The sequence below is a fragment of the Dendrobates tinctorius genome, unplaced genomic scaffold (assembly GCF_039654945.1).
Source record: "Dendrobates tinctorius isolate UK_male_01 unplaced genomic scaffold, ASM3965494v1 ptg000014l, whole genome shotgun sequence".
NCBI classification, from domain to species: Eukaryota; Metazoa; Chordata; class Amphibia; order Anura; family Dendrobatidae; genus Dendrobates; species Dendrobates tinctorius.
Genome location: NW_027361682.1, coordinates 2,243,460 through 2,257,801, shown reverse-complemented (window position 1 = coordinate 2,257,801; position 14,342 = coordinate 2,243,460). Strand labels below are relative to the sequence as shown.

The following is a 14,342-nucleotide window of genomic DNA, read 5'->3' as shown; positions in this document are numbered from 1 at the left end:
GTCGCTCTTTTCTGAACTTGCTCCAGTTTATTGATGTCTTTTTTAAAATGTGGCGCCTAAAACTGGACACAGTATTCCAGATGAGGTCTGACCAAAGAGGAGTAGAGAGCAATAATGACTTCACGTGATCTAAATTGTATGCTTCTGTTAATACATCCTAGAATTGCATTTGCCTTTTTTGCTGCTGCATCACACTGTTGACTCATATTCAGTCTTTGATCTATTAGTATACCCAAGTCTTTTTCACATGTGGTGTTGCTTAGCCCTATTCCTCCCATTCTGTATATGCTTTTTTCATTTTTATTGCCCAGATGTAGTACTTTGCATTTTTCCCTGTTAAAAACCATTCTGTTAGTTGCTGCCCACTGCTCCAGTTTATTTATTTGTTTTTGAATCCTCTCTCTCTTCTCTAGCATTAGCTATCCCTCCTATCTTTGTGTCATCAGCAAATTTAATCAGTTTACCCTCAATTCCTTCATCTAAATCATTGATAAAGATGTTGAACAATACAGGGCCCAGGACAGAGCCCTGTGGTACCCCACTTGAGACATTCTTCCAACTGGATGTGCAGCCATTTACGACCACTCTTTGGGTCCGATCACTAAGCCAGTTATGAATCCACCTAACAGTTGCCTTGTCCATTCCATTCTTAGCCACTTTCTCAATAAGGATTGTGTGAGATACTTTGTCAAATGCTTTGCTGAAGTCAAGATATACTATATCTACAGCATTTCCCTGATCCACCCAATCAATGATTCTGTCATAGAAGGAAATTAAGCTAGTCTGTCATGATTTATTAGTTACAAACCCATGCTGACTCTGTTTAATCACTTCATTCTTATCCAGGTACTTACATGCATGTTGTTTAATAATTTGTTCAAAGATTTTTCCTGGTATAGAAGTGAGACTCACCGGCCTATAGTTGCCTGGGTCCACTTTCTTCTCCTTTTTAAAGATAGGAACAACATTTGCTCTTCTCCAGTCTTCTGGGACTTCTCCTGTTCTCCAAGAATTTTCAAAGATTATGGAGAGGGGTTCAAAAATTTCTTCTGCTATCTCCTTCAGTACTCTGGGGTGTATTTCATCTGGACCTGGAGACTTGAATTCATGTAGGTTAGCTAAGTGTTTCCTCACTATCTTACTGTTTATAGATATCCTGGATTCTTCTATACCCTTAATAGTACAGTGAAGAACAGTTAATGTTATATTTCCTTTCTGAGAGAAAACAGATGCAAAATAGGAATTTAAAAGTTTGGCCTTCTCAACATCCTGTCTTACCATTTCATCATTTTCATCCTGTAAAAATCCTATAGCATCTTTGACTTTTCTTTTACTTTTGACATATCCCCAAAAACCTTTATTATTGCTTTTGACATCTCAAGCAAGCCTCAATTCATTGTCAGCTTTAGATAATCTGATTTGTGCCCTGCAAGTTCTGCAGACAGCATTAAATTCTTCTTTAGACATGCCTCCCTCTTTCCATTTTATAAACATTTTTCTTCCTTTTTAGCATGTGCTTAAGTTCTGTGTTCATCCATCCTGGTTTCCTTAAATGCTTCCTATTCTTCCCTCTTTTCTGAATTGTTAACAATAGTGCTTTGAGAATTTTATTTTTCAAGATTTCCCTTCCTTCCTGGACATTTTTGTCCTTAAGGATATCCAGCCATTGGATCCCTCCAATTCTCTTTCTGAATGCCTTAAAATCTGCCTTTCTGAAATCTAACCTTGACGTCTGAGTCTTCACATGTCTTCCTCTTCTAGAGATTCCCAACAAATGTCAGGATAGTTGAAATCTCCCATGACAACTATGTGATATTTTTTGGAGAACTTGGCCATTTGATGCATAAAGAGTTCATCCATATCTTCAGCTTGCACAGGTGGCCTGTAGTAAATGCCTACAATGCCAAGAGTGTGCAAAGCAGTAATCAAAGCAAAAGGTGGCTACTTTGAAGAACCTAGAATATAAGACATATTATCAGTTGTTTCACACTTTTTTGTTAATTATATAATTCCACATGTATTAATTCATAGTTTTGATGCCTTCAGAGTAAATCTACAATTTTCATAGTCATGAAAATAAAGAAAACTCTTTGAATGAGATGGTGTGTCCAAACTTTTGGTCTGTACTGTAGTAGTTTGACAATAAATGGCTTCACCGAACTACTAACCATGAGTGGAGAAAAAGTTTTGGTGTTCTCATTCATATTCTCTGAAAAAGGCCAAGAAAGCCAAAATTCTGCTGGGGTATTTAAACTTTTGAGCACAACTGTATATATGAATATAAAGGACTTGTTGTTCTTTCTTGTATCCACTGTTTAGTTGCATCAATAAAAATATAGATAAAACAACTCGTTTCCTCCAAAGCCATAACTTGTGTACATGATCAATCTGCTCCAGTGTGCTTTGCTGTGTGCTATAGTGCTTGTACCTGTCAGCGAATGTCTGAAAAGGAATCTCCTAATAAAACTGATTACAGATCCCTTTTATGAGTCTCTTCTGAACTTGTAACTGAATCAGATTCATGACAGACACAGGGAATCGTGAACTGAAAAGATGGCTACAATAGAGAAGTGAAAATTTGTAAGTACATAACCTGGTGACCTAACACGGTAATCTCAGTCCCTCCTTCTGGTCTATTGTCTTAGTCTGTCAATAATTGAATTGTATTGCAGTTTGCATGGGAATGCTATACATTATTTAATATAATTAGTAATAGAGATTCAATGCAGTGTTAATGAAAAATACTTAAATCATTTTTTATTCTTCGCAGATGACTGTACCAGGAACTCAGAGGGACGTCTGATAGTCTCAGATTTTTCAGCAGATAACCTTAGTATCACACCCGATACCTGTGAAGAACACGTCATTATACCAGATACACGTCAAGATCTCATCAGAAAAAATCTGTCCTCTGATCCTTTTCATCAGGTCCTTTTTTCTGCTTCATCAAAGACAAATATGCAAAACAAAAGTCACAGAAGGGCTGTTGAAAAAGCTCACAGAGGGGAGAAAGCATTTTCATGTTCAGAATGTGGGAAATATTTTAATCGGAAAACATATCTTGTTGCACATCTGAAAAATCACACAGGGGAGAAGCCATTTTCATGTTCAGAATGTGGGAAATGTTTTACGCAAAGATCATATCTTGTTAAACATCAGAGAATTCACACAGGGGAGAAACCATTTTTGTGTTCAGAATGTGGGAAATGTTTTGGACATAATTCAAGTCTTGTTGCTCATCAAAAATGTCACACACGGCAGAAAGCATTTTCTTGTTCAGAATGTGGGAAATGTTTTAGACATAATTCAAGTCTTGTTGCACATCAAATAAGTCACACAGGGCAGAAAGCATTTTCTTGTTCACAATGTGGGAAACGTTTTACACGTAATTATAATCTTGTTGCACATCAGATGGTACACACAGGGAAGAAACCATTTTCTTGTTCAGAATGTGCGAAATGTTTTAGACTTAAATCAAGTCTTGTTGCACATCAGAGAATTCACACAGGGGAGAAACCATTTTCGTGTTCAGAATGTGGGAAATGTTTTAGACATAATTCAAGTCTTGTTGCACATCAAAAAAGTCACACAGGGCAGAAAGCATTTTGTTCAGAATGTGGGAAATGTTTTAGACATAATTCAAGTCTATTTGCACATCAAAAAAGTCACGTTGCACATCAAAAAAGTCACACAGAGCAGAAAGCATTTTGTTCAGAATGTGGGAAACGTTTTACACGTAATTCAAGTCTTGTTAAACATCAGATGGTACACACAGGGGAGAAGCCATTTTCTTGTTCAGAATGTGGGAAATGTTTTACACGTAATTCAAGCCTTGTTAAACATCAGATGGTACACACAGGGGAGAAGCCATTTTCTTGTTCAGAATGTGGGAAATGTTTTAAATATAATTCAAATCTTGTTGCACATCAGAGAATTCACACAGGGGAGAAACCATTTTCATGTTCAGAATGTGGGAAATATTTTATAAATAAATCACAACTTGTTAAACATCAGATAGTACACACAGGGCAGAAGCCATTTTCATGTTCAGAATGTGGGACATTTTTTACAAATAAATCACATGTTGCTAGACATCAGATAGTACACACAGGGCAGAAGCCATTTTCATGTTCAGAATGTGGGAAATGTTTTAATCGGAAATCACATCTTGATAGACATCAGAGAATACACACAGGGGAGAAGCCATTTTCATGTTCAGAATGTGGGAAATGTTTTAATCGTAAATCACACCTTGTTAAACATCTGAAAACTCACACAGGACAGTAGCCATTTTTTTTTTAATTCAAAGTTTTCTTTCATTTTTTAACCGCATAATATAACAATAAATAGAAAATCAAAGCCAGAATGAGCAAGAACAGAAAAATGCGATATACAGACTTCAATACATAAAGAATCAAAGGATTTGAATAAATAGGGATAATCGTGGTACAAATATCATGAAACCAATGTAGTACAGTGGGAGAAATAAGTATTTGAGCCCTTGCTGATTTTGTAACTTTGCCCACTGACAAAGACACAAAGAGTCTATAATTTTAAGGGTAGGTTAATTTTAACATTGAGAGACAGAATATCAAAAATAAAATCCTGATAATCACATTATATAAATTATATAAAAACTTTCGATTCAGCGATTTTTTAAAAAGTCAAACAGAGCTCTTTCCCTTCCAAGCCCTGCGGTGTGCCCAAACAGTTCTTTTCCCTCATATATGGGGTAGCAGTGTACTCTGGAGAAATTGCACAAAAAATTTTGGGGGCCATTTTCTCCTGTTACAATTCAAGCCATAATTAAGAGCCAGTTGCCTGACACGTTTCGAGTGCATTCAAAGAACCCTTAGGCTATGTGCACACGCTGCGGATTCTGCTGCGGATCCGGCCCTGCGGATCCGCAGCAGTTCTTCAGACTGTGCAGTACCATTATAGCCTATGGAAAACCAAAAACGCTGTGCAGATGCTGCGGATTTTTCCGCGGATTACAATCCGCAGCATGTCAATTCTTAGTGCGGATTCTGCTGCAGTTTCACACCTTTAACCCCTTCACCACCAAGGGTGGTTTGCACGTTAACACCCAGGCCAATTTTTACAATTCTGACCACTGTCCATTTATGAGGTAATAACTCTGAAGCGCTTCCATGGATCCCGGTGATTCTGACATTGTTTTCTCGTGACATATTGTACTTCATGTTAGTGGTAAAATTTCATTCAAATAACTGGTGTTTATTTGTGAAAAAAATGGAAATTTGGCGAAAATTTTTAAAATTTCGCAATTTTCCAACTTTGAATTTTTATGCCCTTAAATCACAGAGCTACAGCACACAAAAAAACTTGATAAGTAACATGTCCCACATGTTTACATCAGCACAATTTTGGAACCAAAATTTTTTTTTGTTAGGAAGTTATAAGGGTTAAAAATTGACCAGCGATTTCTCATTTTTGTAACACCATTTTATTTTTACTGACCACATCACATTTGAAGCCACTTTGCGGGGTCTATATGATAGAAAATACCCAAAAGTGACACCATTCTAAAAACTGCACCCCTTAAGGTGCTCAAAACCACATTCAAGAAGTTTATTAACCCTTTAGCCGCGTCACAGGAATTTTTTGAATATTTAAAAAAATGAACATTTAACTCTTTTTCACAAAAAAAAAAACTTCAGGTTCATTTTTTTTTTTACCAAGGGTAACAGGAGAAATTGGACTGCAAAAGTTATTGTGCAACTTGTCCTGAGTACGCTGATACCTGATATGTGGGGGGAACTACTGTTTTGGCGCATGGCAGAGCTCAGAAGGGAAGGAGCGCCGTTTGACTTTTTCAATGCAAAATTGGCTGGAATTCAGACCGGACGCCATGTCGCGTTTGGAGAGCCCCTGATGTACCTAAACAGTGGAAACCCCACACAAGTGACCCCATTTTGGAAACTAGACCCCCCAAGGAACTTATCTAGATGCATACATCTAGATATGTGGTAAGAACTTTGAACCCACAAGGGCTTCACAGAAGTTTATAACGTACAGCGGTACAATTAAAAAATCATATTTTTTCAACAAAAATCTTTTCACCCCCAATTTTTATTTTCCCAAGGGTAACAGGACCCTAAAAGTTATTGTGCAATTTGTCCTGAGTACGCTGATACCCCACATGTGGGGGTAAACCACTATTTGGGCGCATGGCAGAGCTCGGAAGGGAAGCAGCGCCATTTGAAGTTTTTGGCTGGAATTGAGATCGGACACCATGTCGCGATTGGAAAACCCCTGATGTACCAAAACAGTGGAAACCCCCACAAATGACACCATTTTGGAAACTAGACCCCCCCAAGGAACTTATCTAGTTGTGTGGTGAGCACTTTGAACCCCCAAGGGCTTCACAGAAGTTTATAATGCCCGGGCATGAAAATAAAAAATCATATTTTTTCCACAAACATGATCTTTTAGTCACCAATTTTTTTATTTTTCCAAGGGTACCAGGAGAAATTGGACCCCAAAAGTTGTTGTCCGATTTGTCCTGACTACGCTGATACCTCATATATGGGAGAAAACTACTGTATGGGCACACGTCGGGGCTCGGAAGGCAAGTAGTGACGTTTTGGAATGCAGACTTTGGTGGAATGGTCTGCAGGTGTCATGTTGCTTTTGGAGAGCCCCTGATGTACCTAAACAGTGGAAACCCCCAACAAGTGACCCCATTTTGGAAACTAGATCCCCTAAGGAACTTATCTAGATGTGTGGTGGGCACTTTGAACCCCCAAGGGCTTCACAGAAGTTTATAATGCCCGGGCATGAAAATAAAAAAATCGTATTTTTTCCACAAACATGATCAATTTGTCCCCAATTTTTTTATTTTTCCAAGGGTACCAGGAGAAATTGGACCCCAAAAGTTGTAGTCCAATTTGTCCTGAGTACGCTGATACCTCATATGTGGGAGAATACTATATGGGCACACATCGGGGCTCGGAAGGGAAGTTGTGACGTTTTGGAATGCAGCCTTTGATGGAATGGTCTGTGGGTGTCGTGCGTTTGGAGAGCCCCTGATGTACCTAAACTATTGAAACTCCCCACAAGTGACCCCATTTTGGAAACTAGACCCCCACGGAACTTATCTAGATGTGTGGTGAGCACTTTGAACCCCTAAGTGATTCACAGAAGTTTATAACGCCCGGGCGTGAAAATAAAAAAATCATTTTTTTCCATAAAAATGATATTTTTGCCCCCAATTTTTTATTTTCCTAAGGGTAACAGGAGAAATTGGACCCCAAAAGTTGTTTTGCAATTTGTCCTGAGTAGGCTGATACCCTATATGTGGGGGTAAAACACTGGGCGCATGGCAGAGCTTGGAAGGGAAGGAGCACCATTTGACTTTTTCAACGCAGAATTGGCCGGAATTGAGATCCGACGCCATGTTGCATTTGGAGAGCACCTGATGTGCCCAAACAGTGGAAACCCCCAATTCTAACTCCAACCCTAACCCCAACACACCCCTAACCCTAATCTCAGCCCTAGCCTTGACCCTAGCCCTAGCGGGAAAATGGAAATAAATACATTTTTTTAATTTTATTATTTTTCCCTAACTAAGGGGTTGATAACGGGGGGTTTGATTTACTATTTATGGCGGTTTTTATGTTTGGCAGCTGTCATAGGCTAAAAGACGCTTTTTATTGTAAAAATAGTTTTTGCATCACCACATATTGAGAGCTATAATTTTTCCATATTTTGACCCACCGAGTCATGTGAGGTCTTATTTTTTGCGGGACGAGTTGACGTTTTTATTGGTATCATGTTCGGGCGCGTGACATTTTTTGATCGCTTTTTATTCTGATTTTTGGGACGCAGAATGAACAAAAACCAACGTTTAATGAATTTCTTTTGGGGGAGTGCGTTTACACCGTTCCGCGTGCGGTAAAATTGATAATGCGGTTTTATTCTTCGGGTCGGTACGGTTACAGCGATACCTCTTTTTTTATGTTTTGGCGGTTTTATGCAATGAAAACTATATAAAAAATTATTTATTTTTTCTCTGATGACGCTGTATGGTGGCTCGTTTTTTGCGGGACATGTTGACGTTTTCAGCGGTACCATGGATATTTATATGCGTCTTTTTGATCGCGCGTTATTGCACTTTTTGTTCAGCGGTATGATAATAAATCATTATTTTTTGCTTCGTTTTTTATTTTTAATTTTTACGAGGTTCGCTAAAGGGGTTAACTAATGGGACGGTTTTATAGGGCAGGCCGTTACGGACGCGGCGATATCAAATATGTGTACTTTTATTGTTTTGGTTTTTTATTTCGAAAAAATGAATTTATTTGGGAATATTTTTTTTTTTTTCTAATTTATTTAGCGATTTTAATTATTTTTACACTTTTTTTTTTTTTTTTACTTTATTAGGTTGTCCCAGGGGGGACATCACTGTCCTGTGACAGATCGCTGATCTGTCACATCACAGATCACTGTGACAGATCAGCAATCTGTCACAGGCATAGACGCAGACTTCCTCATGCCTGCGCTTTGCAGGCACTGAGGAAGTCAGCTCCCTACAGGCCCCCGAAGGTCCCCGTCGCCATCTTGGATCCGGGGACCTGTAGGGAAAGAGACCCCCGCAGCAGCGCTGCACATTGCGCTGCTGTGGGGGGGCTCAGGGAAGCACGGAGGGAGCCCCCTCCCTGCCGATGCTTCCCTTTAACCCCCAGTACACCGCGATCGTGTTTGATCGCGGTGTGCAAGGGGTTAACGTGTCGGGTTACTCAGCTGACACCCGGCCGCGATCAGCGGTGCTCACCACGTGGGCGCCGCTGATCGCTGTGACGTAATATTCCATCCATGGGAATTAGGTCCAGGGTCACATGGACGGAATATTACGTCCAATGTAGGTAAGGGGTTAACATAGTAGAGGTGTGAAACCGCAGGGTAATCCGCAGATACACCGCAGGTCTTTTTACCTGCGGATTTTACCAAATCCACACGGAAAAATCCGCAGAGCAATCCGCAGCGTGTGCACTTAGCCTGAATCATAGGATACAAGACATAAAAATGAACAACCCTATATACAAAAAAGGACCAATGAAAACATAAGTCATTAATTATATATGCACAAGGTGTGATAGCAAAACTCTGGATGAACACAACCTTAAGGCTGGGTTCACATTGTGTTATGGCAGTTTTCTATCGGATGGCGTTACAACGCGGCATTAATGCTATGTAACGTATACGTTAGCGCAGCCATAGACTGCCATAACGTAGCGCATCGCTAACGCATGTCATAGTCTGCAGGCGTTAGCGATCTGCCGTCATGCTGTGACGGACCCTCGGATGCGGTCAGCAGCGTTCAAGGGTCTGTCACTGCTAGCGCCGATGGAGCATCAGCACTAGCACGATCACATAACGCAATCTTTAAAAGGCATTTGCGTTGGCGCAGTTCATTTATGTGTTGAACGGACTGAACTAATGCAATGTGAACCTAGCCTATTAGATATAGAATAAATCGTTATATATGCACAAGGTGTGATTGCAAAACTCTGGATGAACACAACCTTAATAGATACAGAATAAATCGTTTCTAGAATTCATACCTTGAGTAAACTTAGTATTCAACTTTAGAATCCAATAAGCTTCACAAGAAAATAACATTCTTTGTTTGTTGCCACCACGGATTAGATGGGAAATTTTCTCAAAAGCAAAAAACGCGAAATGAGAGGTGTTGCCCTGGTGCAAATTCACAAAAAGTTTCACTGCACCTGAAAAGCTGGCATGTTTATTTGCAATATTGGTAAGGTGCTCTGCAATGCATTTTTTTATTTTTCTACTAGTGCAGCCTATGTATTGTCTCTTGCACGCTGTGCAGCAAATGCAATAAATGACAAACTGTGAATTACAATTAATACATTTATCCTTTTCAACACCACATAGCCCTCAGTTTAATTCTATCAAAGCCATTGTTAAAAAATATTTGCCGTTCGTGAACCAGGATGAAAAATTAAGTGTGATTTTAGACAATGGGTGTCAATATGTGGCAAGAAGAGGTTTTAGTCTCGGTAATGCCCTCCACCTGCTTCTAATTTTTCTGGTTCATCTAATTTGAACATATGGATCAATTCTGGGCAGCTCCACGATCCCCCTTCTTTGCATTTCTCCTTTTACCTTCGTGAAATTAAAAAAATTGGGGCTAAAAGTACATTTTTGTGGGAGTATTTTTATTTTTTTTATTTTTTTTTTTTCATGGCTCTCGGTTATAAACTTCTGTGAAGCACAAAGGGGGTTCAACATGCTCACCACACATCTAGATAAGTTCCTTGATGAGTCTATTTACCCTTGTGAAAATAAAAAAATTAGGGCTAAAATAAAGTTTTTGTAAAAATAAAAGTAAAATGCTAATTTTTCCTTCCGTGTTGCTTTAGTTCCTGTGAAGCACCTGAAGGATTAATAAACTTCTTGAATGTGGTTTTGAGGACCTTGAGGGGTTCAGTTTTTAAAATGGTGTCACGTTTTGGTGTTTTCTGTTATATAGGCCCCCCAAAGTCACTTCAAATGTGATGTGGTTCCAAAAAAATTGTTTTGTAAATTTTTGTTGGAGAAATGAGAAATTGCTGATAAACTTTTAACCCTTTTAACTTCCTAACAAAAAATGTTTAAAAATGATGCAGATGTAAAGTAGACATATGATACATGTTATGTTACACAAAGTAATTAACAACTCTCTGGTTTAAGGGAATAAGATTGAAAAGATTGAAAATTGTGAAATGTTCAAAATAGTCACCAAATTTCTGATATTTTTACAAATAAATGCAAGTCATATAAAACAAATTTTACCACTATCATGACGTACAATGTCATGAAAAAACTTTTTCAGAATTACTGAGATCCATTGACATGCTCCAGTATTATTGCCATATGAAATGATACTGGTCAGATATAAATATTTGGCATGGTCATTAGGGTCAAAATTGGCTCAGTCACTAAGGAGTCAATTGAGTGGAAAGGAGAGCGGAGGAGCTGAGCAATCTTTTATCCTAAAGAGAAAAGGACCATCTAATGGTGGACAGTCTACCTGAATTTGGGAGCTGGAGAGACCTTTTCCTAATTTGTGTGTGGGTTGACTTATACCTGCCAGAGTATTGACCTGCCATATGTACTGTTCTTTCCTGTTGTGTTTACCTATGTGTCGGAGCATGGCTGTGTCGATTTAACATGCCCCTGCGGTTTATAGAGAACAGATCTTGCCTTGTTGGACTAAAAATGTTGCTTGTATAAACGCTGCCTAATGCCTACATGAGTGAAACTCTACAAAGGATATTAAAATCACATACATAAAAAGTCTGATCATTATTAAAATCCGGACTAGCAAGGCACAGGAGCAGATTATAGATGGGGAGAACTGATCTGCAGAACTCCAGTCCATCAGCAGGTCACTAATCTATGACCTCTGGATGGGAGTCCTGCAAATCTCCATTCTTCCTGGCTCCTCTTTTGATTAGCTAGGCTGGAGTGAAGTAGTCAGTGCTTCATGCTGCAGAAATGATGTTGTGCAAGCTCCGCTACTCAACAGAAGAGCCGCAAAGAACAGAGACCCACAGGCCTCCTGTCCAGTGGTCACAGATTACTGACCTGGCAGATGAATTAGAGTTCTGCAAATAGATTCTCCATCTCTATTTCCATCACATGAATATACAAAACATAAGGAATAAATATGATGATACTTATGATAAGGATGCAAGATGCTATGTCGATAGCTAAACATAAACTATTACACCTGATAACATATAAGAGAAATGGTCTAATCAATAAGTATAATATATGGTCAGGCACACACCCCTCTGTTACAAAAGATGTGGTTGAGGAATATTTTCTGGAGAACATGAATTACAAATTATTACTCAGAATCAAATATAATGGATCTAATGTAAAATGGCAGAATAAATTCCACTCCCAACCCCACAGAATGGAGAGGAACGAGTTCCTCAAGGCTCTGTCCTGGGGCCCCTACTTTTTTCTATCTATATCCTTGGTCTAGGACAACTCATAAAGTCCCATGGCTTCCAGTACCACCTGTATGTGGACGACACTCAGATCTACCTCTCTGGCCCAGATGTCACCTCTGCTGTCCAGAATCCCGGATTGTCTATCAGCCATATCCTCCTCCTTCACCTCTCACTTCCTAAAACTCAATGTAGACAAAACCGAACTCATCATGTTTCCTCCATCTCACGTATCTTCCCTACCTGATCTATCCATTATGGTAAACGGCATCACGCTCTCTCCCGCACCTGAAATCCGCTGCCTCGGAGTACCTCTCAACACTGTCCTGTTCTTCAAACCGCACGTCCAAACTCTTGCCACCTCCTGTAGCCTCCAACTCAAAAATATTTCCAGAATACATCCCTTCCTCTGCCGTCAATCTACTAAAACTCTTGTGCATGCCCTCATCATCTCCCGCCTTGATTACTGCAACACCCTCCTCTGTGGCCTCTCCGCCAACTCTCTTGTACCATGCCAGTCTGTTCTCAACTCTGCTGCCCAACTAATCCACCTCTCTCCTCACTACTCCCCTGTTTCTCCCCTCTGTAAATCCCTCCACTGGCTCTCAATGAATCCAGTTCAAACTATTAACACTGACCTACAAAGCCATCCACAACTTGTCCCCTCCCTATTTCTCTGAACTAATATCCCCAATATCTTCCCTCATGTAATCTTCGATCCTCCCATGACCTCCAACTCTCTTCCAAACTTATTTGTTCCTCACACAACTGCCTCCAACATTTCTCCCGAATATCCCTCATCCTCTGGAATTCCACGCCTCAACACGTCCGATTTTCCAAGACACTCTGATCCTTCAGACGGAACCTGAAAACCCATCTCTTCAGGAAAGCTTACAGCCTGCAATAACCATTCTGCCGCCTCACCACCACCAGAGCTGCTGCACCCCCAACCTTCTGTCTCTTCCCCATTATCCCGTAGAATGTAAGTCCGCAAGGACAGGGTCCTCTCGCCTCTGTACCAGTCTGTCATTGTAAATTTGTTTACTGTCATTGTAAATTTGTTTACTGTAAACGATATCTATAATTTTGTATGTAACCCCCCTTCTCATGTAACGCACCATGGCATTAAATAGTGCTATATAAATAATAATAAAAATAATCTGGACCTTGGCTACGTTTTAGTGAATATATAACTCAAAGCTTATTGCTTTCACAGCTTGAAATATTTTGCTTGTAAAAATTTGTACTAACCACAGAATTGAGAAATAAAGTGGTCCTCCGTTCAATTTCTTAGAAAAAAAAATCACTGCAAATGGCAAGAAGCAAAAGGATTGACGTTCCAGCTCTATAAAAACAATTTTCCTTATTGAAAAAAATATTAAAATATAGATTGGCAAAAAAATCCTCCAATATAGTGAGTGTACACACAGCTGCTGGTATAACGGCAACGCGTTTCGATCACAGGAGGATCTTTTTCATAGCTAGCCTTAGTTTAGCAGCATCAAACCTATATAGGCTAAAGTAGCCAATAGGAATGGTCTGTTGTATCAGGTGATTGATTTCTAAGGTCCTAAATAGGAACAACCTGAAACATAGTATCCATCAATGCTACTAAAACAGAGAGGGAAAAAAAACTAATTAAAAACATTATAGTACTATTGCACACATTTAGGTTAACATAAATGATTATTAATAATGAAACATATCATTTTTTCTATTTAAACCATCAGGCGGTCTCGTGCCTAGATTATATATCCAGAATGCCTCTCTAGTGAGTAGACGTCTGCGCATGTCACCTTCCCTCCTAGTGTTTTTGATTTGCTCTATCGCTGTAATAGATAGAGACTCTGTTTTTCCATTATGTTTGATAACAGTGTTTTGCAACCATGGATGTATTACGTGCAACATTAGCATTATTTATATCCCAATATGTTCTACAAAGCGGGTTAAATTGAGTTAAGTTCAGTCAGTTCTCGTTAAATTGTCTGTAACGATAATGCAAAAATATCATGTGTACCTATCATGTATGATGTTCCTTGTTATTACACTTTTCTAGAACGATTCAAAGCTGCACAGAGACAAGCGACCCCCCCCCCTCATTTTCCCCCTGGTCACAGCTGCACATTTTCCACTCACAGCCCTTATCTGCAGCTCACAGCCTGTAACATGAAACTACAGCTCAGTCACTCCTTCCTGATTCCCCCTCCCACCAAAAGAATGTTAATTAGCCAAGAGGTAGCTTCTTTGTTTCTTCTCATATGCCTGACTTATCGTAGACTATAATTGGAATCTAATCATTTCGTCATAATGCGATGCCAGAGTATGATAGAAAATGACAGATACATATTTTGAACG

General features: G+C 39.4%; 1 protein-coding gene across 2 annotated transcripts in view; it reads left to right on the top strand.

Annotated features, from left to right (window-relative positions):
• The window catches only part of LOC141073504 (uncharacterized), a 174,053-nt gene extending 160,896 nt beyond the window's left edge, over positions 1–13,157 (top strand). For both annotated transcript variants that reach the window (XM_073560754.1, XM_073560763.1), the window contains one exon: positions 2,771–13,157. In XM_073560754.1, coding sequence (XP_073416855.1) covers positions 2,771–4,287 — 1,517 coding nt within the window. In that variant the 3' untranslated portion in view covers positions 4,288–13,157. The remainder of the gene's footprint in view (positions 1–2,770) is intronic.
• The last annotated feature ends 1,185 nt before the right edge of the window (positions 13,158–14,342 follow it).